This window comes from Oenanthe melanoleuca, chromosome 7 (assembly GCF_029582105.1).
Source record: "Oenanthe melanoleuca isolate GR-GAL-2019-014 chromosome 7, OMel1.0, whole genome shotgun sequence".
Classification (NCBI taxonomy): Eukaryota; Metazoa; Chordata; class Aves; order Passeriformes; family Muscicapidae; genus Oenanthe; species Oenanthe melanoleuca.
The window spans coordinates 12004726-12030233 of NC_079341.1; the positions used below are offsets into that span (position 1 = coordinate 12004726).

At 43.8% G+C, this 25508-nt stretch overlaps 1 protein-coding gene across 1 annotated transcript in view; it reads left to right on the top strand.

Moving 5' to 3' along the window:
• KLF7 (KLF transcription factor 7) overlaps positions 1 to 25508 on the top strand; it is a 57957-nt gene that overhangs the window by 15987 nt on the left and 16462 nt on the right. Inside the window, exon 3 of the mRNA XM_056496627.1 lies at positions 14638 to 15250. Within this exon, the coding sequence (XP_056352602.1) occupies positions 14638 to 15250 (613 nt within the window). The remainder of the gene's footprint in view (positions 1 to 14637; positions 15251 to 25508) is intronic.

Below are 25508 nucleotides of genomic sequence, written 5' to 3' on the forward strand. Positions count from 1 at the left end.
TGAAGATCAAATTTTCTAAGAGCAACGACAGAGCTGTTTCAGCAGAGAAAAATACTTGCCCTTTCATCCAAGACCTGGAGGTTTAGAGCATTCAGCTATCTGTTTGATTTGATGGTTGGGCTTTGAACAGATAGGATGCTTCACAGCCATTGTCCTCAGAAAGCAGAGAAGCTGTAGCATGCCGATTTTACAGGCTGGGAAACTGGGACACCCAAGCTCTCAGTTGTTGAAGAGAGGAAGTCAAGAGCAGAGCTTGAAAAGGATACCAGCTCCCTGATCTCCATTTTAATTAAATTATTTCTGCAATTGTCTTCCCTGGCAGTTTGACTGGTGGAATGCAGTCTAGCAGAGGAATTTTTGGCTGCAAGGTTTACAGGAATATTTTTCTGGGTCAGATCCTTGCTTAGTGTAAATTAAGATGACTCCACTAGCTACGATTATGGCACCAGCTATTTACTCCTCCCTCTGAGAATCTGGCCCTTATGTGCAGACAGTGGGCAGTGTCATATAATTTGTTCTTTTTAATTTTAGTCTGTCTAGACACTTCTGCAGCACCCCTTTCTGGAAGAACTTTGTGCCAGCAGCTCTGCAGCTGCACCACACTTCTCTGGTGAGAAACGCTTACCAGACACAATGTGGAGGTGGCCTGGTGTGCTCAAACTCAGCATTTTAAACCTTCTTGGTATAGGGTTTGGATTTGATGGTCTCAGTGCTTTTTGATGGAGAGATGTCAGAGGGAAAGAACGGCAAGATTTCTTCTCAGGGAAGAGGGAGCAAATGTGTAGTTTTCTGGTTTTGACAAGTGTTGGTCCAGATGACTGCTGGAGAAAGGTGGCTGGTGCAGATGCACCATTTTTGTGGTAGTTTTTTCCAGCACTGGGTGACACCTGTCTTCATAGGTAAGGGCTTTTTCATAGTTTTAAAGACTATTTGCTGGCTTTTTTGTTTATTTTTAGTTGTTTTTGTTATTATTATTATTATTATTATTATTATTATTATTATTATTATTATTTTTATTTTTATTTTTATTTTTATTTTTATTATTATTCTTCCTGCCATGCCATTACTACCACTCAGCCTTTAGCTTCTCTGATACCTTTTCTCCCAGTCTAAGTCACCTGGCATATAGGGGTGCTACCTCTCGAGCTTTCTGCAGACTTGTCACCAGGCACACACAGGACCTAGTTTTTACAAAATTCTCAGGTTTGTTGCCTGTGGTTAAGCAGGTGATAGGCTAGGCTTGTTTTTCTTTGCCTTCCCATTCTCTTGCCATTCCTGAATTACCAGGACTGTCTGTAAATGTGTTTGTCAAGAGCCAAACCATGACTCTGGCTGGGGCTCAGGAGCAGCAGCAAGATATATGTGTGTATCTATGTATATAGAGATATGCCTTTTTGCTACTAATATTTCTGTTTGAATCTAAATGCATTTACTTGCTAATTCTCATAACAGTTTAAAATAATTTGCTAATCATTAAGTCCTACCTTCTGTTGTTAACCACCTGCATTTAGGTGTCTATACCCAGCCTCCACTATGGAGGGTGTTCATGGCTACAGAAACAAAAGCCTGAAGACAGAGATTCTAAGTTGTTAAAAACAAAACTTCTTTTTGAGAAAACCGTAAAGCACATACTATTTCTAGGATTCTACCCGAGCTTGATCAGTATTAGTGAAGCAGAAAAGCAAAAAAAAGCAATTCCCAAAAAAGCAGCTTCCATGAAAATGGGTAAGAGATTCTTTGTGCAGGCTTAATGATTTTGAGAGAGACGTTTCCCCTGTGAATTGCTGTAGGAGTTTGCACCCCTTCCCCCACTCTCAGCAGAGGCAAGAACATATGACTATCCTCATGTAAGGCAGCACGGTGTTAATAATGCTGCTGTATTGATCAAATTGGGCTGCTTTGTCACCAGGGACATCTGAGAGGATTCATTCTGACTCCTAAGGCTGTGCCTTCTAAAGTGCATTTTCCAGGCCTTTCACTAGGCAAAGGGTGTGCTGGGCTTTTTGTCTAAGCCTGCAGGAGCAACATTTTCAAAAGATTTCATGGTGTCCCATCATCCACTGCCTCTATCACTGCTTGTCACAGGGCTCCCACCTCACTCCCACTCACAGCTGGATGTGGCTCAAGTTCAAAATTGCATTGTGGCAAGATCCAGTTGTTTGCCCTTGGAGAGTGCCTGAGAGCAGTCACTGGTTGCTGGAATGTGGATAAACACGGGGTTACGGGAACAGGAGAGGCTTCCTCTTTGCTTAGAAAGTGAGCAAAACCTCAGTAAGAAAGCAGCGCAGAAAGGAAAACATGTACAGGATAGTTTTATTTCTCCTCCCCTGCCCTCAGCTGATATTCATGACCTTGTTAAAAAGATTAGACTGCTTCAGAGACTTCACGTGGTCATTTTTAAGTGTAGGGAGAAACCGAATGTGGCTTTTATTTTTCCATCTGATAAATTGCCAATTGCAGGTTTTACTTACAGAACACTCTGAGTAGTCTGAGAAGAACACGATCACCTTGATATTATATTTATGAGTAAAAATGGTATGAGGCAAAGAAAGCTCTTAGCTCACATGTAAAGAGGACTTTTAATGCAGGTTTTGCTTCCAAGAATGCATCATTACTCGTGGCAGAGAAGGGACACATTAGCAAGCTTGACAGGAGGACTGAAATGCCTAGGGGTACTCAGGGGCTTGGAGGAGCAATTTGATATCACATTTCTTTGACAGGTGTCAGGAGCTTGGTGCTGGGTAGTGATGGGACATGTGCAGAGCAGGGAAGGGTTAGAGATACTTGAAACAGGGGAAATCCCTTGAAGCTTGCTGTGGTGATGGTCAGAGCACCTCAAGGTGCTCTGAGCAGAGCCCACGTGTTCAGAATCGCTGCGATGTATCCTGCGGGGGCTCAGAGTGACAACCAGGTCACAAGTCATGCCTGGAAAATTATCCTGAATGCACAGGCTGCCAGGAGTGCTAGCTACAGGTAAAGAAGCTCAGTGTGAATGTGTTTCTGTCTCTGAGTCCCAGTTCCTGGACTGCAGGATCTGAAGCAGATCGATCCACCAGCCTAGGCCACCACAAGGCATCTGGGCTTTTCCTTGAGCTGGTTGGGAAGTGCAAATGCTTGGGAAGCTAAGCCCTTGGGAAGGAGAGCTGGCTGGAGGTGAAGCAGCAAAGTACTCCCAGGAATGTTCTTTCAAAGCAAAGGCTCAGCCTGTGGTTTCATGTGTGGCTCCTCTCCCACCATAAAGGCTACCTTTGTATGTTTATAACCAAAATAAAATTGCAGTTCCTGAAAGCTGTAATTTGTACTTGGAGGAACATAATGTTTATGTTTGCCATTGCAGAGATTGTACCAAAGCATGGTGACAGAGATCTGCAGTGTTTGGGATGACAGGAGCTGGCTGCAGACACCACCTTTGAGGGCCACTGAAAAACAGCTTTAGTGATAAACAAAATGCCAGGAAGGATTGGCTGTACCATGAGAGGACCCCTCTCCTGCAGCTGGAGAGGCTGTCCTTCCTCAGTTCCACCCATCCCCTTCCTGCAAACCATGCCAAGGAACCTGGCTGTAGTCTTCCAAGCTGACATTGGAGACTTCCATCACATCTCAGAAAGACAATAGAGGGAAGGAGTAATATAAAGCCAACCCACAAAGGCAGGCTTATCTTGGGAGATGCTGTATGGACTTAAGTAGACTAGAAAAGGGAAACTGGGGAAAATAGGACACTTAAGGTAAACTAGCTACTTGTTAAATGTCTGAGTTGGAAATATTCCAGATATCATGTCCACTGCTGGGCTTATAATGGCTACAATATGTTTCCTCTTTTCCTTGTTGGTAAGTAGGTTTTGTTTGTTTCCTTTTTGGAGCATGGTGGGGGACTGCAGTTCCCTGCAATGCATTTTCAGTAGTGAGCTGGAGCTCTCTATGGTGGTTTAGTGGGCAATACTATAGTGCTGTGAACATGACATCTTCCAGTTCCTGGCATCATCATTTGGGCCTTTTCCTCTTAGGGAAAGATGCAATGTTGGGTTTCATTTGGTTTGCTCAAGGAGGATACTTAAGGATGGAGCTGGAAAGCTGAAAGCCTCACAGAGAGCCTCTCAGCATTGTGGGTGCAGGCAGAAGGGATGCCAATGGCCTTGCCAGTGGAGAGGTGCCTTCCCGTGGTAGGCATCTCAGCATCTGTGCAAGGTGGTGCTGAGTGTTGTGCTCAGTGATCCACCTGGAATTAATCTGGGAACCCTCCCAGTTAATGGTAGGGAGAGAGATACCAGCACAAACAAGTCAGAGTCTGGTGTTTTCCACAGTATTCTCCACTGCATTTCCAAGGATATTTTGCTAAGAGGAACAGAAGATTTAAAAGAGAACCTGAGAAGGAACAGTGACTTGCCTTGACTATGAAGCCCCTGCCCAAATAAAGAGCGTTGCTGAGGAAATGCAGTATGAATAAACAAGAGAAGGAGATGGGGAAGAGAGGTTGAAAATTAGAGCCTCTCTGAGGTCCTGGAGGCAGACAGGTTTTTGAGAAGGGCTTAAACAGGTTCTGTGCCATCCTTTTCCTTCAGGAAAAGTAGAGCTTCTCCTAACCCGTTCCTACTGATGCTTTGTCACAGCACCCAGCCTCTGTTTTTCAACAGCCTACTTAGAGTAACAAAATACCACCTTTTGGGCCTTTCTGCACAGTAGTCTCTGTGGACTGCTGTGGTGTGCAGGTCCTATGGAAGTGTGTCATAATGGCTTATCATATAGTGACAAAAGACAGGCTTGTGCATAGAAACATCTTGAATTAAACCTGGTGCTTTCTTGGATGCTGGGAAGTCATCCTATCTTCCAGGAATGCCAAAACATTGCATTCCTTCTAGACTATTTTCTGGTTGCTTTGCTATTAATAACTTTGTCCTGAAATAGCACTTTCATATTGCAGCATATTAAAATCATAACAACTGGGTGGGTGCCCACAGTCAACAGACTGAAGAAAGTGAGCCAGTGTGCGAGCTGTGGTTGTGTCAATTGGCTCACAGAGGTGTGCTGACTCCGAGGGTCTGACCTGCTGAGCTTTCTCAAGTCAAAAAATGGCAGGGCTCTTAACAGGATCTCCTGGCTTCCCGTGCCATGTGCCATATCCCAGCCATACCATGGCCTGCTGGAGCTGCCATGAGGCTGATCTGTGATCCTTCCACGGGGAGTGAGCAGTGCCTCATCCACTTCTGACAGTGCACCTTGTGCTGCTAATGACATCCACAATTGCTGTGCCAGATCCCCACTCTTTTTTTTGATCTAATGCATTTTGGGGATACAGATCTCAAATGCCTGTGAGTGGCTGCCTGGGTTGCTGCTGAGCATTTGAGCCAATACTGGCAGGCTCTTAACCAGTGTGCTCTCACAGATCACTATTAAGAGGACCATTCTGCTTTTATCAGGGTGCATAACAGCCTGAGTCCACTGCCTGTGAGGTTTTGAGGCTGAGCAACATCCCTGGTGGCTAAGGCTTTTGGAACAAGAGCCTTGGCAGAGCACTGTAGAAACAAAAAGAAAAGGGAAAACACCTTTGACTGTAATGTAGCATCCTTTGGAAGGCACCTGGCTTTAAAGAGAGATGCACATTTACCTGCAGTGGGACATTCAGGCATGGAGGCTGTTGTTTCTGTGCACCAATGATAAAAACTCTGGCCTAGAAGTGGTAGAAACCAGTTTGTGAATACCTCATATAGATGAACTAAACTTTATAAAAAGAGATATAGAGAAAAGAAACAAATCCAACTATCAGGATGTCTGAGAGTTGTTGTTTTGAAATTCTTCCTATTTTTCCATTTAGGTCACACTGTCTCTAGTAAAGTAGACAAGATTTGTAATAGAAAATAACCATCTCCAGCCATCAAAAAACATGTCGAATTCTGTTTAATGGAAGCCACAGAGTTAAGTGGTGCTAATCAAGAGCAGCGTTTCATGGATTTTGAACATTGGCAAGGTCCCCAGCTGATGTAAACAGGAACCATGAAATCAGGGCTGCTCTGTGCTGATTTACCCCAACTGAGAATCCGGTTGTGCTTCCCATCACTTTGTTTCTAGTCTGATTTTTTTTTTTTCTTGGTGCAGCAGCAAAACTCAAGTCTGTTGTCTTCTTTTCCTTGCCCAGATTGGCATATTTATCACAGAAGCACACACATCTTCTTGCTCTTGTAAGATAAAAAATTGCCCACATGATTAAAAAGAAATCAAAGAAAAAAACAGCAAATGGCTTTTTGTAAATGGACTTGGACGGTTGTTGTGCTCCCAATAAAGTCTAAACTTCAGCCAAACAGCCCACTGCTCCCCACATGGCTGGAGGCAGGCTTTGGCCCTATATGTTTATTATCATTTAGAAATTGTGTAAATGCTCTTTTATTCTTTTTTGTTCTGCCCTTATTCTACAACACATTCCCCTCCTGCTTCCTGTTTCCCAGACAGGTCCCCACCTCTTCCTCCCCACAGCCAAAAATAATACAAAAGGGAACATACAAAAGATTTTTTGAGCCCTGAGATGTGATAATGAATGGGCGTCATGTACAGAGTAGACACAGTAGTCCCAGCACAAAAATGTTGATCGTGCAAAGTCAGTATGAGGAATTGCATGTTTTGGGTTAGGAATTCAGCATTGTGCATCCTCTCATTCAATATATTTTTAGGTCAGAGCAGACAAGATGACTCACAACCAGGACTCTTAGGAAATGTTCTGTATATTGAATGTATTGATCACATCTCTTCTCTAGGTTTGATTTGATAAGCTAATTGTGACACACTGTGCTTATGAATATTCTGTTGTCTGAGAGCGTGTGAACGCAACTGCTGTATGTTTGTGTCAGCTGGTGAGTAAGAAATGTTAATATATCTCTGGATGTTAATAAAATGTCTCTGAAGAATACATTTTTTCATTCATGAACCTAACCAGAGTAATTACAAGGAATCCAATTCTGCTGTGTAACCCCCCTGCAATACTTTCTAAGGATGAATCTTAATTGAGGATCAAGACCTAAAATATTGCTCTGCTTTGTACATTCCACAGTCGTCAGCATTTGCTCTTGCATATCCATTTCCTGTGAGAAGTTTACCACACTCTGGGGCATGCTTTGAACCTGATCCTTTGATTTCAGTGGGAGCTAGGACTGAGAATTCAAGGAGCTAATTGTGCTTTTTTGCTGTTTATAATGCTAAACCAAAGCTACTTCCAAACTGGACAACAATAGGTTAAATACAGACTTGATGAAGTTTGGAGAAGTTTGCAGTAAGGGCCACTAGCCAGCTCACTCAAAGCCATCCAAGGTTGTTATATAAATAAATGCTCTCTTCAGAAACATTTTGAAACACTCTTACTTTATATATAATTTTTCAAATGGTCATTGTATGGCTACTTGCTGTCTTGACTGTATGGCAGCATGCAGGGTATGTGGTGGTGTACAGACACACATGGCTTTTATCATATTTTGATACTAGCACAATGGACTGCTTGCACTTTTGAATTCCTGATTTGGCTATCCTTAATCCTTTGCTGACATTGATGCTATTTTTTGTTGTTGTGACTGGTCGCAGATATTTTTTCTGTCTTTATTAAATGGTCAAAAAAAAACCAACAAAAGCCCTCCAAAGCCCTGGTTCAGTGTTTGCAGATTTCTTTCATCCTTTTTTTTTTTTTTCCTAGATGCCTATCAAATTCAGCCACGCTTAGCTGCAGTCCTTTGTTCAGTGTCTCATAACCACTGCACTGATATTCTCTATGCTTAAGGCCCAAATACCACAGATTTTTAGTGAAGAAATTTGGCTTGTCCATTCAAAAGAATATTTGTTAGATAAAGATGTATTTCATTATCACCAAGTAAGGGAACAAAGCCTGATTTTGACTCCTTGGTTAGGGTTATGGGTTCAAACTTTTTTTCTACTTCAGACATTTATTACCACCCATTTCTGCTGGTGAAAATTGGTAATTTATGGTAAAGTTGATTTTGATCTTTTGGTCTTTAGAGTCTGATTAAAATCTTTGATAACCTTGGTTACATCATGCCTCGGATCAACAGGAAAATGAATCATGTTTGTATGAAAGTAGTGATTCTGTCCTTTATATCCACATTTTTACTTTAAAATTAGTTTTGCTGAATGCAGTTAAGGCTTCTGATTTCAGCATTTCTAACACTCAGAAGAAGCATAAGAGGAGAAGATCCAGCCATCTGGGTCATGGTAGGAGAGTTTATTGAGAGTGTTGTTGTGCATGAATAACAGTGAATGTGCTGGTTTGGCTAAATACACTTCCTAATGGTTCATTCTTTGGGCTGAGCCCAAGAGGGAGAATGGGCACAGGCCATTATTGTACTGCAGAAATTAGCAGAGACTTTAGTCCTGCATAAGGGAGTCAAGACTTAATAGACTTGTCCATTTCAGACTGGTGGCCGGTGCAACCCATTCAGGCAGTGTTAGGGAGGATTGGTCTGGTGCCTCAGGCATAAGGTGAAGTTACCACAGGAAAACAAGTCTTTCCATATCATATGGTCTTGCTTTGCTGGCTGTGCCTGTGCCTGCTTTTTGCACTTTGCAAAAGCCTGTTTGTTGAGCACCCAGTTAACGTGATTTCCTTCGTATATACAAGGGATTAGGAACATGCATACAAATATTTACCACAAGTTAGCTGTCACTAAGTATCTTATTGTTGTACCTGAAAGTGGTTTTAGCTCTCTTCTTTCCAATGAATCATATAACACAAGATGTGCTGGCTCGTGACTAGTTTTCTCTTAAAACCTTTCCAATAGAGATTATTTGCTATCACCTGAAACCTTTTTGCATATACATTCATTTCAGGCTGCAGTTTTCCATTTTTCCCAAGTGTACTTTGCAAAACTACTTATTTTAATACTAAAACTCTGTTTATTTTATTCTGTCCCAAATGTTAAGCTTCTGATGTGCTGCAGCTTTTTCATGACTAGCGACTGCCCAGTAAAAGTTGCCAAGAGGAAAAGCTGGAGGTTTTGGCAGCTGGGTGGGAACAGATGACAATCTTGGAATAGATGGGCAAGAGTATTGGGCTTTGTTGTTGTTGTTCAGGAAGTAACGAAGGCTTTTGGCAGTGGGAAGAAGATCCATCGTTCAAATCTTGTTTCAGGGCTAAGGATAAAAAATAGCATGGCATTTCAGGGGAGGCAGGTAAGTTTTGAATCTTTTATTGTTCTTAACTTCAGGAATACCCCACAGCATCCAGTTCAATTTCTGCCTGTGGTATCAGCAATGTAAGTGCCAGTGTTGCTCAAAGCTTTTGCTGTTTTGCTTCACAATGAAAACTGATACTGGGCACTGGACCTAGTGCCACTGTTTATTCTGAGTGTGAGTGAACAGTGATGGCACTGACCTTACTGTTACTGTTTTGGGTTGTCTGTTGAACACAGTTTCTCCTCCAATGCAGTGTTGAGATTTTCACCATTTTTAAGAGATGAGGCCCCTTTTTTACATGCCAGTGGAAAGCAATGGGGTCATGATGGAAGTTGAAATTTGACCTTCACTATTGCATGTGCAATTCTGCTTTGTCTTTGTAAATTATGAAGAGAATCCTTTCGAGTATTGTAAACAGACCTGGTAGATCAGACCTGCTTGTCAGCCACATTCGACATTTTCATTTTCTGTCACAGCCTGATCTAAGTATCCAACTTCCTAATTAGGTTTTGGAAAACTTCCAAGTTCAGTGCTTGATGTCCAATTATATCTGCAGTAAAATGGCACTTAGAAGTAACTAGCACTTCCCAGATAAGAACTTCTGATGATCTGCTAGAAAAATTCAGAATCAAGATATTATAAAATACTTCAGCATCAATAAAACAGAGGAAGCCAATGAACGTATTGATAAAGTGCCTTCCCTGATATTTTGTGCTCAAATTATTATAAGTGTTTGGGCTTTTTGTTTTACCCTTGGCAGAACTTTACTGTTGCCATATTGTCTTGTCTTTACCTGTGCAAGGTGCCCAGAAGTTTGAGTGCTTTAAAGACTTCACAACATGGGCAGGTGCTTCTCAAGCAACCTGTTATTTTTTAAAAGTCTGTATGTATGAGTGAAATTCCAGTACATAACATGGCTGTCAACCAAGACTAATTATTTGTATTTCATTGGAGCAAGTTTAGATTTATACCCTGAGAACCACGATTCTGTTTTGGTTCATCAGGTGGAATTAGGTTTTCCAGAGATGTCTGGACCCAAACCTAGATGCCAAACCTGTGTCCCTGCAAAGGCTCCTGGCTTTAGGGCAGGGCAGATACACTGCCTTGAGGCTTGGTACATTGATGGTGGTGTTGGTCCCAGGTAGAATCTTCCTTCTGGTTCCTCTCTGGGGGAGAGAGATGAAGTCAAATATCAGCATCATGAGTACTGACTCCAGCTCCTTCATGTCTGGATTTTGAATGTTCTGGGTCAACTTTAACCTGGATAGCTGATAGACACCTTAAAATATAGAACCAAATCGAGTATATAGAAATCTGGGAGAGATTGCAGAGTCTGAGGTTTGTCTTGTTGCAGTTAGTGGCTAAACTATCTTGATTTCTGCTGGCTGTAGAGTTAGATGAATACTAAGCTCTGCTGAAAATAGTACAGACGTGTCACATCTCTGCTGTCAGAGGCACATGCTAGATTTCTCTTGTGTTTCATAATGGTGAGCATACTCAATGTGTTTCATAAATAATCTTTACTTTCAGTAGATGAGCTTTATATGTAAGAATCCAACTCAATTAGAGGTCATGCCTTTCTCAGTTGACAAATGTGCTGAACACTGAATTTTCCTGGACCAGCACTACTGCAAACTCTGAAAGGACTAAAAAGAAGTAGGTCCTTACCAGGCATTGGACAGCTCTACAGTGGCTGTCTTGAACTGTCTGAAGTATCTGGCACTGCACATGGGATTGTCATGGTGTGTAGTTTACATGTACTCTGCCACTACATGTGCCCCAGAGGACTTGGATGATAGTGTTATATGGGGAACAAAGAGATGTTTTGAGTTACTGGGAGGCAACACACAGCATTTCTTGCAGGTGATGGAAATGTTCCTCTGCTGGGGAAGTGAGGCTTTTTGCAATTGTATCTGAAAGTGACAAATCAGAGGAAGGCCTTAACAGGATTGTCCACATGCCAGACTGATGTCCTTTTCTATCTGGCTTACTTCAAGTATGTGGGTTCTCATAAAATCACATCCCATTATTTGTCAGCTGTGAATCATCATTTCTTTTAACTGGTTAAACTGAGGAGCAAGGTGCAAGGAGAATGACTCTCGTTAATCAGGGCAGATGGGTTGAATTAGTGGGTCACGCTTTTTTATCCCTAGCCAATGAAGCAGGCTTGACAGCCAACAGCAATCTTATGGACCTTCTTTTGTTCCTAAAGGGAGTCATCTTCTTCTTCTTCCCTTTGCAGTTTTTAAAGTCTTTATTGCTGTGTACCACACAGGCACTGGATAAGAAAGTTTAATACCCACCATGTTGCTTGCAATGTAGCAATTAAAGGGTAGTGGGACTTCATGTCAGGTGTGTTGTTCTTCATCTGTTCCACAAAGCTTCCTTTGAGCAGGACAAGAGCAGCTTACTCCTGTCTGAGATATTCTTGAACTATTTTCCTACTAGGCTGGTAGAGGAAGTAGGAGATCTGTAGGGATTCACCATCATCTGAATTCAGCAGTTTGGGTTTGTATCTCTGTAGATAGTGGTCAATATACTGCTCCTCCCACAAAAAACAAAACAACAACAACAAAAAAACTAGTAGTTTTTTACGTGTTCAGTTGCAAATAGCTTTGTGGGAATGGAGACCAAAGAACTTTCCTGCCACTCCTAGTGGTCCACCAGCCTGGAGTGGGACCTTGGTGGTCTCAGCGCAGCTGGTTTCTCCTGGTCAGAGCTCAAGATGAGGTGGTGGGCTTAACTGGCTAAAAATTGCCATGCCAGGGCAAGGAGTGAAGAAAGCAGGCTGGTTTCCAAACCCTTCCTCGCCACTCCCTGGGAGATTTGGACCACAAGGAGAGAAGGTCGCATAAGGTACTTGGCACAAGCTGGGAAGTGCATATGGGGGAAGATGCTTTGTTTCTGCCACCAAAAAAAAGTGCAGCAGCAGGTAGGGCCCTGGCAGGAGGTGAGGGAAGGGCTGTGGCCATAGCCCCTCGCCAGGCTTTGTCTGCCATGCAGATTAGGTGCAGGGCTTTTCTGGCTCAGCGTTGCCTATGTTCTTCCCTGCTATTGACTTGGTGGAGAGGCTGAGGGGGGTGGGTGGGAGGGACTGCATTACATTGTTTCTTTGAGTTGTTTTTCTCCCCCCTTCTATGGGGAGATGGGCTTGATCCACTGGTTTTGGATTTCAGAGGCAGAAGGCAAGACATGACCAGCTGGTGTCTTGAAATGGCACAGGTGCAGTGGCTGCGGGAGGGGGGAGCCAGGAATAATTACAGGTTTGTGAAGCATCAGGCTTTGCCTGAAAAGGGCTCATCGAGAAACTGCTCTTTATGGAAAATTAATGGTGAAGCTGGAAAAACTGTCAGGCCCACTATTGTTGTCATGGGGTAGTGATGCCTTAAAGGAGCAGCACCTCCTGCTTGCCTCCCCTCCATGGGCAGTCCAGAGCTGGCATGCGGCTTTCTGATCCCCCAGCAATTGAAATTTCATGTCACTGTCGTCAGATTTAATGGCCTTGAGTCCTCATCTTTCCTCCTTGCTGCTGCCCTCCCCCTTTCCACCCCTAATTTGTTATTATGCTTGCTCTTTCCTTTGGAAGCCTTTTATTTATTTGGCCCCTAAACCTGTTTCTGCCCCACTGGATGAAGGCTAAGTGCCCCATTGGATGAAGACCAGAAAGCCCAAATTACATGATGTGGAGAACTCAAAAGCATTGCCTCTTCTGGTGGTGGGGGTTATTACTGAAAGACTATGTGGCGTGTTGGAAAGCTTCTCCCAAAACCCATTAGGATTTATCTGGGGAGAGACCAGATTCCCAGAAAAAGCTGTTTCTCATAGTTCCAGAAATGCCCTTTATAAAGAAAATGGAAAGGTTGCTTAAGGCAAGTACAATTGCTAAGTGTCCCACCCCCAGGCCTGTGTGCAGACAGTCTCATATCTCTGAATATAACATACATGCTGAAGTATAGCATGTCTCACCTGCATATATTCTATTCTGTAGCTTTTCTGTCCATCTCTACAGCTCAGATCTATAATCAGCTATTATTTTAAAAAGAAGCAACAGTGTGACCCATTTTGTTGTGAACTTGAAAATCATCCCACCACATGGTATCTGCAACCAACAGTGCTGCTTCCTGGGAGTTTGAAAGTAATAATCTCAAATTACCTGGCAGTTCCTAGAGAGCTGTGAGTGGGTCTCCTTACATTCCTGTTGATGGGACCTTTGTACTCAGAAGGCAGCAAATCTCTGTCTATCCTCTGGTGATAGGAAGCTTTTATTTTTTGATCACATGCTGAACTCTCCAGATTGAGATGTAGTTGGGTCACCAGCTCCCATAGATTAAAAATTTTTGACTACAACCCCTTTCTTAATATTGGTAGAAGTGTTCTCTGAGGAGTAGTTTTTAGAGGTTTCTAACATGTATTAGTTAGAATGTCTCTTTCTCCAAGTCCTGTGAAATCACAATGGTGGTATTAAACCAGCTATCCTTTCAAGCTGCAAGAAATGAAAAACAGTGCTAATAAACTCCATTAAAAGCTCCTGAAACTACAGCAAACGGTTCTCTATAAACAATAAAAGTTTATAATGTTGGCTGTGGAGGACACTGGGGCCGTTCTTTGGTGGCTGAAGGCTTTATTGGGGCGAGCTCAGGGCATGTCATAATAAGGTGCATTCACGTAGGAGGCTCATCCCATTCTTGTGCTGATGATCAGTGCTGTGGAGGTGCAGGAGCACATTTTTATGTGACAGCCTCTTTGACTGCAACTTCACCTACTTTTTAATAAAGAGAGGGTGTGTGTTTTTGTGCAAGTCCAGTACACAGGAAGCTCCATTTGACCAGATGTGCCAAAATTCCCTCTAAAACTGACAGTAGATCCTTTTTTTATCTGTCACCTTTCCTTTTCTCAGGCCCTTTAAACAAGCTGTGGTCCCACTGGAGGCTTTTCTACCTCCTATCTTAAAATGCCACTCTTCAGAATTGTGCTGTTTAAGGAAGATTGGGCCCCAGCCAACTACACTGAGTTAAATTTGGAGAGAAAGTTAATGTTTGTGAAGGAAGAGGAAGTAGTTATTTGGAGAGGTGACTTTTTGTTTGTACGTGGCCAAATGATGAGTCTATTAGGATAGCTTCATAGGAAGTGACTGTTGGACAAATTATACCTAAAGTTGGGAAGGCCCTGGTACCCATGGAACAAGGTACAGACTTTAATGGAAATGTAGTGGATGCTTTCAGGTTGTTGTATCTTCACTTGTAGTATAATACCTGCTACTATATGTGGGTATTCCCAGACTGTCTCTGAGCAACCTCAAACAAGTGCCAAATCTTCATGTGTCCCAGTGTGTGAGCATCTCATGAAAGATGTTGGTGTTGATGAGTGCTGTCCTGGGATGCTTCTGGACCATGTTCCCCTGCCCTCAGTGGCAGCTGTGTGTAACCCCTCTCTGACAGTGGTTTCTCTCCCTCCCCTCTCCCTTTCCTCCTGCAGACATGCCTGGAGTTGGAGCGATACCTTCAGACTGAGCCGCGGAAGATCTCTGAGACCTTTGGTGAGGATTTGGACTGCTTCCTTCATGCCTCCTCATCCCCAGATGCAGAGGACAATATACGGCGGCTGGACCCCATCCTTTTACCAGTGGAGACAAGTACATGTGACAAAAGCTCCAGCATGGACATTATCCTCTCCCGTGACAAACTGCTGTCTGAGACGTGCCTCAGCTCGCAGTCCACCAGCTCTTCCACAGAAGGCTACACGGCTGTCAACCAGGCCCAGCTCAATGCAGTAACCTCATTAACGCCCCCCTCCTCCCCGGAGCTCAGCCGCCACCTCGTAAAAACCCCACAGACTCTCTCAGCGGTGGATGGCACAGTGACGTTGAAACTGGTGGCCAAGAAAACTTCACTCAGCTCTGTGAAAGTGGGTGTAGCAACAGCGACTGCGGGGACAATAAAAGGCGGGCAAAGTGACAGTGAGCAAGGAGGGACAGGGACAGAAGCATCCCCAGAAAACAAGAAGAGGGTTCATCGCTGTCAGTTTAATGGGTGCCGGAAAGTTTACACAAAGAGCTCCCACTTAAAGGCTCACCAGAGGACTCATACAGGTACTTATGTAGGATGCTTCTCTCATCTTGTCCTCCTGCCACCTACCTGTAACCATCTCCTTTTATTCTCATTTAGAAAAGGAAAAAAAAAAAATCTCTTCTGAAAGTCCAAGCTTCTGTCTATGAAACAGGGCAGTGGAAAATATGGTAGGCCAGCAACTGTACTCATTATTCAATAGGACAGAGGAGTTCACCATCTACCATTAACCTGGTGGGATTTCATATGTCTTATGGGGCTTCATGCAGAGTAATTTTAGGATACCTAAGGAACGTAAATGTATCATCATGTTAAAACTATGTGCATATCACTTTGAGTTTTTGGCATTCACTTCCCCAAGACAACTTTAAAAATGTAAAGTTTAGTCAAGTGTTATTTTCTTCAAATAGAAAATAGCGTGGGTAGATTTTTGGTGCTTTTTGTATGGGAGAAAGAGAAATGTGTTTCAGATCTTAGATATGTGGTTTAGGAATAATCTGTGCATGAGGCAGCATGTGTAGATGCAGACGTGTAGGCATGCAGAGACAGAAACCCTTCAGATACTCATGATCTTGGACTTCTATAGTGAGAACCAATAAAAGAATGACATGGAGTTTGAATGAAATAGTGTAGGTAGAGAGGGAATAGGATGTATGGATAGATGTGAGGCTGTTATTTTGGGTAACATTTACAAATGTTATATATCTGTGTGTAAGCTGGTTGAAGCATACTGAATTGGCTTTGCCTGGCTGTTCAGGTTCCCTCCTCTCATTTCTTCATAGTCCCCAGCAGCTTTTTAGCTGGTGTTCATTGGCATTAATAGCTATGCAGTTCACACACGTTGCTGCTTTGTTCTAAGTTCACACGTGATGAGAGATGATAAATTCCCATTAGCACTGTCTTATCATGTGATTATTCTTGTTTCCAGAGGGATTGCTATAATCAGTTTTCTCAATTTTACTGTAAAATGTGTGGTCTCTTACAATAACTGCACATTTAGTTCATGATCTTATCATGCAGGCAGATTCCTAGAAGCAAGGTTGTTCTTACAAGGCAGAAAATAACACATTGGACCAACGCAGTAAATCAGATAAATATGTGGGTTGTTAAGAGAGCTGCATCCATCACATACTAGGCAGCACTGTAAAAGTTACATCGTCTGAAGTATAAATCATAGTAAGGCATAAAAGGCATTGATCTTTTTATATGGGCTTTCTAGTGCTTTTACTGGGGATAGCCACCTTGCCAGGAGTGACCTCACCTGTGATTCAGTGATTTGGAAGCTAGTGAAAGTAGTACAATAATTTTAAAATCAGCATCAACATGGTCAGAATGTTGGTTCCTTGTAGCACCAATGCTGCTGGGAGGGCTTGTCTCTGCTGGGGCTGGCCAGTGGGACATCCCAGCTCCATGATGGAGCTTCCATGAAAGCACAAATAGAGTGTGAGAGCTCTTGACCCAGTAATTTTGTCTGTTCAGATATGACCCCCTTGTTCATCCCCAGGCTGGAAATGATGGGTCTTACACAGCTTTTCCTGAAGTTAGTCAGGGATATGACACCATAGCCTGGAAGGGGTGAACTCGTGAAGTTTTCCTAGTGTTGTCGTGGAAATGGGAATATGGACAAGGAGTCATGAGGAGCACTTGTAAAAACTGCTAATCTCTCAGCACCTTTACCCTTTCTTGTAAGAGTTTGCATGCTTTTGAACCCAGCCTTAGGCCTGGTTGAATTTTCTGAGGCCAAAACCTTTCCCCTCTTAACATTACCATGTGAAATCGTACATTTTACAATTAATCCATGATGAGAAAAGTTTCTCACTGGCCCTGTGATCTTTCCATTAAATAGCATTGGATTGTGTGTGGTGCCATGATGTGCTGAGCCTTCCTCTCCACAGCAGTGCTTGACATGGTGAGAAAGGCACATCCTCCTTTGCTGGCTGATAGGGAAAACCTTTATCAGATGAGGAGACTGCTGCAGCTTACTGGGTGCAGAGCCCAGACCTCCCAATCCCAGCACCTCACCTGGGGGGATCAGGTACTCCTCTGATCTTGCCAGTTAAACCATCAGTGGTTTAAACAGCCCCAGATTATGGGAGAGTTTCTGTTTCCATTCACCATGTCCTGTGCAGATAGCATAGGTTGTTAGGAAAGCAGAAAGGCAAAAAACAAGAGGGAATACAAACCTGAATGATGATCTCTCCTGTCCTAAGAGCTGTGAAATCACCCTGCTCCTTCCCATGTCCTAGCTCTGCACAGCTTTGTAGAAAGCATCGTTTCCCTTTGTGGTGAGGTCTGAATTCAGCCTTGTTGTCAAAACACATCTTTGATGCAGAAGCTGGAGCAGGAAACCTGTCTCTCCTTTTTGTCTGTGGAAAGCTGGTTGTCTAAGTACCTGTGAACATTGACATCCTGGGAGCAGCCTGAGGAAATCGAGGGAAGGAGTGTGATAGCCATACCTTAACAGCTTATTTGAGCCTGGAGCACAAAGTCATTCAGACCCCTTCATACTGCTTACATGCATTGTTCCCTGAAACCTCACTGACCATTGGATGCCTTAAATGAGAGCTGGTACAATCAAGGCATTTAATGTGCTCATACTGACCTCTTCAGTGGGGTTCCCCACAGGGAGCTCCTTCCTCTGGTAAAAAAGTGGGACAGAGAGAAGTAGCTATGGGTATTTGGGACTGAATTATAAATGTCAGCACTGTTTCCTTTCCCATGCAGCCTTCAGGGCATGGGACAAGGAGCCTTTTTCCATGGGTGCTTTGTTTTTTTTCATGCCTGAACTGAGTGTGCTGTGGGTTGCGAATGCACCCAGCAGGGCCAATGGCTAGTAGCCACTTGGCTAAGTCAATGGCTGAGCCAGAGGGTCTGAAATAATTGCAAGATATTTTCCTTTGGCTGGTGGTTTGTTCGTGTGTCATGCGAGAGCAGTCTGCCAGTGTGGGCTCTGTAAACGGGCGTGAGTGCCCCGACAGACAAAGAGCTCCCAGTGTGGGGTTCGCAGGCAGAGAGGCAGGTGTGGGCTGGTCACTCAGCTTGCACGTGCAAGGTCCACTTGCTGGATCAGAAGGATTTAGTGCAGTGCATGAAAACAAGAAAGCATGGGCTGGGGAGCGGGTGGGGGGTGGGAGGCAGCGGAAGGAGGCTGCATTCCTTTCGTTCGTATGTAAGGCTGACCAGACAGACGCTGGCTGCTGTTCCTCGCTGCTGCGTGCTGAGCCAGGCTGGGCTGCAGGCAGTGCAGGCTGATAGCAGCTTGCTAGCTTGGGAACAATCCTCTCTTGGGGTTCTACTTTGCCAGAAAGCCCAGGAACCATCAGACCCCACATTACACTTGGTGCGTCTTCCACATTGCTGTCCCACAGCTCATCTGCAGGAGAATCAGGACAGCACTATAAGGCCCATCAGTGGTCGAACTGGTTATGAAACCACCTTCTGGATGACCTTTGGAGAGGGAAAAACAATCATCTGTGTGGGAGAGAATTTAATCTGGAAGGGAAAGGGAAAAACACTGTCTGTATGGAAAGGGAAATGAAAATATTTGACTGAACTCAAAGCAAGCTGTGGCATCTAAAGTTAGGCGTGTGTAAAGGAGCTAAGAGCAGTGGTGGGACTGACTGTCAGAGTGCAGCAAAGAAGCCTCTCAGGGAAGAAATAGCAGCTGGGCCTGTAAACAGGAGGAAAAGGCAAGCTGTAGGTTTGGAAAAAAACACTGCCAGTGTGAGGGTGAGGTAAAAACATCTAAAGAAGGAGCAACCAGGACTGACATGGTAATTCAGCCCTAGCACATTCTCTCACAGTTATTCATGGAGCAAATACCAGTGCAAACAATGGCATTTTCTCTCTTTTGAGAGAGGAAAATTTTCATCTTGCCTTCACACATGCATGGAGATGAATTGTCAATCTATGGAGAGTGGAGAGGGGAGGAATTCCAATGAGCCAAACCCCATGTATAATCATCAGTACTTCCTAAATTAGAAAACAGGATATTGCTGGAAAGTGTCTGAATGCAAATAAGTCTAAGGGTGAGTTGGCCTGTGACCTATGGAAAGATTAGTCATAGGATGTGACTGTGTCTCCCAGATCAAAGACTGCTGCAGATTTCTATCTCCTGACAAAACCATTCCTATCAGCCTTCCTTGCAGTAATGTTCAGGGGAAGCTATAAGATGGTGTGGATACTTTCTGACCAGGGATGATGCATCACATAAAAACTAGCCAGGAAATCCTTAAGATTGGAGCAGTGATAAAAAAAATTATCCTTATGGAGTTCGCTCAAGTTTGAGGAACAGCAGTTGGGCACCTCACATCTATATTTAGATTTCTAAGGGCTAAACAAGTGAGAAATACCCATGTAAATAGATGTTACTTGTCTACATGTGATCTTAAGATAGTTCTTCTTCAAGTGGGGTTTATTTCACATTGTCAGGACATCCTATTTTAAATTATATAGTTCTTTGATCCAAAATGCTGGGCGAGAGCAACTACAACAAACAAATCCACCCTGCAGGAAAACAAAGCACTACATTTGCAAGAAAAAGATGAGACACACGAGAGATTATAGAGAAGAACTTTCCCCAAGTGTTGGAGATGAAAGAGAAAATATCTGGAAATTAGTGGAGGGGATAAAGTTGAGGAGAGTAGGCTGGATGTAGTAGGTAAAGATGATTGATACAAAGTAAAGGAATAACAGAGAAAATAAAGACTGTGTGTCAGTGATAGCACATGAATGGGAAGCTGCATTGCTGTATTGTTTAATGTAGTAGCGTCTGTGAACAGGAAGCAAATGAAGAGAAGGAAAAAGCAAATGGCCAAGCATAGCACGAATTCTGCAGGATGCAACACTGAGTAATGACTTAGGGAAAAACATTTGGGAGAACAGTATTGGTGTCATAGGAGAAATTAAAGGCAAAGCCCAAGATGTTTTGGTGTAGAGAGACCCATAGATTTGTGGTGAGTCTACTGTTGAAAGTGTAAATAGGTGTTATTTGTTTGTTCACCTTTGTGTTGCCAGTCCTGATCCATCTGAGACACTCTCATCTTGCCAGCCCGATCCACCTGTTTGCTGTTGCAATGTTCTTCAGTAGCCCAACTCTTGGGTATGTGGGCATCTACATGGTGTACTTTTATAGCCAGCTTCTCTACCTGTGGCAATGTCTTGCCACAATTCAGCAGCCTACATGGGTTTACCTCTGCTAGGGTCTAGTGAGTCCCACAGAACATTTGACAGGAACAAAGGCATTAATTTTCCTTGGTTACAAGTCATAGTTCATGTTATTAATTCACTAATTATTATTCAATCTTCTTTTGGTTAAATTATTTGTTCCTTTTGCTCAGTCTTCTTCTTTTGAGCTCCTGAATCAGTGCGCTGTGAGTTGACAGTCATGATCTCCCTCAGCCAAAATTACCCTTTCCCTAGTTTGATGAGTTGGCATTGCTTTTTCCTTGTAAATCTGGTCCTGTCTTGGTTGTTTTGTCAATTGTCTTTGATTCCTTTGTTTCGAAGAGCTCTGTCATGTGGAGGTCGTAGAAAAGCCTCATGGCCCTGCGTGGTTGGCTGGTTTTGGCCTCCATCCTGTAGAACAATTTGGACCACCTCAAGGTGCTCTTTTCCCAGCAGTCTGTCCCTACTGAAGATGAGGACATCCGTCACCTTCCCTGTCCCTGAGGTTTCTTCATGTTTCTCCAGATGCAAAAGGCAATACAAGCCATGCTGAGCAGCCCCACAGGTTGTACAGAGCAACTAGGTCAGGTCAAGGGGCAAGGTGGTTCCAAAACTGGCCCAAAGGATAGGGCAGGCTAGAGGCTGCACTCTCTGGGATAGTGGGTGATTGCTTCAGTCGCTCAGGAGCAATGTCCAGCCTCTCCCTGGCCCAGTCCTGGCAATTGCAAAGGCCAGAGGTCCTGGCCCTTTCAGCAGTCTTGGTGACAGCAGGTGGCTTCTTTGGACCCTCGGGAATGATGTCCATCCTGAACCGTACCCAGTCCTGGGGATTGCAAGGGTTGGGGCTGCTGGTCCATTCTTCAGCCATACACGTGGTGGCAACAAATGCCAGAGACAGCCTGTGGAGCACCATGGTCAGGAAGACCACCAGGATGAGCCTCATCCTGGTCTTTTGCAGGGGTGACATCTTGGCACGTGAGCTGTCTCGGCCTGCCATGTTGGTCAGTCAGGCTGTGACATTCCAGGCTGCCCAGTCTCCATGTGCTGCAATGTGACATCATGGGCTGCTGGCACACAGGGCTCTGTGATCTCACAATTTGTCTTCTGCCTGGCCAGCAGGCAATGAAAGCCAAAATGGAACTGGGAAGGACCTGGGTAGATGGATTTTTAATCTTGTCCCACTGCTATGCCTGCTGGCAGGCACTGAGCCCAGCAGTGGAGTGCCACTGTGTTCCACAGGACTTGCACTGTGAGCTGTGCCCAGACTCCATCCAAGATGTTCAATGCTGTGCCCCAGCTGGGCAGCCATGATATTTCCACACAAAATCCTCTTGACACCAAAGTGGCAACCCATGTTAAAGGAAAAGCAAAAAATTCATGCATTTTGACAAAATATCTTAACCCCACTTGAGCAGGGTCTTAGACAAACTGACCTGTAAGAGGAATAACAGATCATTCTTGACATACCATTACCTTTCCCATGTGTTTAATCACCTTTTACCACCACAGTGTCAATTGGATGCAATCTACCATATAAAATTTCAAAGAGGCTTACTCCCTTTGTAACACGTGTGGTGATTCAGGTTCTCACTAAAGCAATAGGTGACACATCTACACTCACATTTGTGAATTTGCCACCCAGCACCCCTTTCTGCACAGAACTGTAAATAAATACCTCAACTCTGTGTGTGGATCAACTTCTTTCACAGTGGGTGAAGCCTCCTGTTTCAAGACAATGACTACAGAACCAAAATCTTTCCACTGGTCAGCTTTAGATGTGATAAGAAGGCTTAATAAGAATCAAAGTCTTTAAAACACTGCAGGCCAGTTTGCAATCCCAGAAGTCCACGTTTACAGATAAGCACAAATGTGTTAGGTAGATCTGTTCCTGAAGACATCTGGCTTTCAAAACTCAGAACTGAAAATTGTGGCTGCAAAAACTGAATGCTGAAAAAACATTTGCAGGCATGCTAGCTAAGCTAATGATGACAAACATGAGTTTCATGATAAAAGCTGATACCCAGCTGAGTTCTGAACTTAAGGTATACTCAACTGTATGGCCGTGCACATTCAGAGGCTTAGTGGGGATTTATTCCTTCCTCCTGTACATCTGGACTCACCACACACAGAGAGGTCTTAATAGCTTACTTAATATAAACTTCCATTTCTACATCTTGTTGGTCACCTGTAAAGTTTGCAAAGCCTTTCCTTCTTCAGAGAGAAATTTTCCACATTTGGGTTTTTTTCCATTATGGTTGTTGTTTGTTATTTTAGAAATTGGAGCATGTGTGCTGGGGAGAGGCAGGGAGAAAAGAACTGTGCACAGTGTAACAAGTTTAGCTAAAAACTTGGCCCATGTAGTTGAAAATCATAGAAGACTTCTATCTGTGAATGTCTGGATAAGAATTAACTTGAATGGATTAAGCTATGATCCATTGTAAACTGACTTCCTTATGATATTTTATCATTAATTCTTTGTGAGACCCGTAGAATCCCAAAGGTTATTTTTTCTTGGGCTTTGTTTGGCTTCGATTGTGTATTAGTAAACATGTTTCATACAGAAAACCTCTTTGTTTTTTGATTTTTCTCCCTGAAGACACAGTGTCACCCAGCAATGGAATGTTGTAATACATTTGTGTTCTCCTTTGGTTACTTACACTCAGCTGGCAGCGGGAATGATCTGGCTGGTTCCCAGCTGGTTGCATGTAACCCCCTTAGAGCTAAGGACAGGTAATCCTTTGTGCCTTTACTGAGATCCAGATGGGAAAGCTTCCTGGTAAAATTAATGATCTTTACTCACAGCCTTGTGCTCTGGAGAGCTTGGTTCTCAGTCTGCTTGGTTCACCAAGGCTTGCCCAGCAGCATTTCCAAGGCCTTTTCACTGAGCCCTCCTCAGTGTGAGGCAGCAAGGAGCTCATGTGCTGCTGGATGCAGCCTGCCAGCTGTGCCCAAGGACAGAGAAAGCACCAGGAAGGGTGGGATGGATCCCCTTAAACGTGCCTGCCAGCATGTGGGTAGCTCTGCCTTGGCACCAGGGCAGCCTTTAGTGAGAGAACTTGCCAGTATATTCTTTAAGCCCAAGCACATGATTTCCCTTATGCATCTATCCCCAAATCAAATTCAGTATCTGAATGATTGAGATCCTGGATCTTTTTCCATTTTTGTTGTTGACAAAAATGGGAAATCAGAAGGAATGTATGTTCTTTTCCCCTCTTGTTTTATTCGTTTGCTGTCTTTGCCTGTCTGCATCATTTTTTTGGTTATCATTTCTCTGATTTTCTAGTGACTAAAGGGAGAAGATGGTAAATGCTGAAAAACATCAGCACTGCAATAGCTTGAATAAGCCAACCTTACATTCATTAGCAAAAATATAGACCAAAACCATTTCAAATGTTAGCAAGTGGAAAGGGGGTGTCTGTTACTCTTAATTTTTTTTGTCATTTCTGAACACAGTCTGTGATACATGCATCTCATATTTTTCCTAGCCTATTTGCCTTTATATATTGTCTGGAATTTCTCAGAAACTCTTGACCCAAACCAAAGGTTTCCAATGAACAGATCTTTGATACACTGCTCTGGATTATGCAAATAGGCACCATGTCCTTTAAAGGCTATCTCATTGTCCACCCTCTAAGATACCTTACAAAAAACAAAAGGAAGAGAACATGTTTCAGAATGCTGGAAAAATCTGAGCCAGCAAGCTGCTGAATTTTTTTCCTTTTTCATCTGTTCTTTCTGCCACTGCTACCTTGCTTTGCATCTTTGAGCTTGCAGAGCTCCACAGAATCTGAAACTAGAAGCCCTTATTAGAGGACATTTTTAAAAATTTCTTGCTGCTCCTCTGGGGACCGAAGTAATGGCAGCTTGAAGCAGCAGAGAATGTGTAATTAGGGCAAACAGCGATGCCTCGTGTGATCGGGAGAAACAGGAGGAGAGGAGGGGAAGCGCAACAGCCCGGCGTGCACAGGCTGTTACTAGGAGACCCCGGCACGAAATGCATGAGATGCGGAGCGCTAATGGGCCGGCCCCGCCGCCTGGGTACCAGCCCGACCTGCTGCACAGCTGCTCTGCCCGCCCGTTGCCAAGCAACTCCAGCTTTTCTTTTTTTCTTTTCTTTTCTTTTCTTTTCTTTTCTTTTCTTTTCTTTTCTTTTCTTTTCTTTTCTTTTCTTTTCTTTTCTTTTCTTTTCTTTTCTTTTCTTTTCTTTTCTTTTCTTTTCTTTTCTTTTCTTTTCTTTCTCTTCCTTCTTCCTTCTTCCTCCTCTCCTCTCCTCTCCTCTCCTCTCCTCTCCTCTCCTCTCCTCTCCTCTCCTCTCCTCTCCTCTCCTCTCCTCTCCTCTCCTCTCCTCTCCTCTCCTCTCCTCTCCTCTCCTCTCCTCTCCTCTCCTCTCCTCTCCTCTCCTCTCCTCTCCTCTCCTCTCCTCTCCTCTCCTCTCCTCTCCTCTCCTCTCCTCTCCTCTCCTCTCCTCTCCTCTCTTTTCATTTTCCTCCCCCTCCACTCCCGTATGCTGGAGGTTTAATTGGGTAGTTTTGCTGCCGGTGTTGCTGCCGGGTGCTCGCTTGTCCCTCCCGCTCTGCTGCTGTCCCTAAGGCCCGGCCCAGGGGAGGATGTGCTGACAATTAACGGGGCAGAAGCTGGGCTTGTGTGCTCGGGCTGGCACCAGCATCTGTCCCCCACCATCCAGGAGCTTCCTTCCAAGAGGAGCTGCGGAGAGGGGTTTGAACAGGAGCACATTGCAAAGGCTTTATCACTCTCAATGGGAATCTTGCACAGACCCAGGCAATGTGTGCTTGTTAAATGCAGCCTCTTGAGTAGAAAATGGAACATTTCCATTTCTTTGAATGTTCCTACATGCTCTGCTTTTCTCTGCTTTTCAGCTAGGCAAGTGGGCTTTGTGGATGTGTGTTAGGTGCTTGTGTGTGCATAAGACATAATGCTGCAAAAATTGGTTTCTTTTTGTGTCCTGAATAGCTACATGCTGAAGACTGCTGCTGGCTTGGTAGACAAGCCTTGGCAAGGCCCTTAGGAACTAATCCAGAGCTTTGAAGTTTGTAGAAAGACTGATTGGACATTGGGTCTGCTTCTTAACCTCTTTTCCCCTATCTCTAATATAGA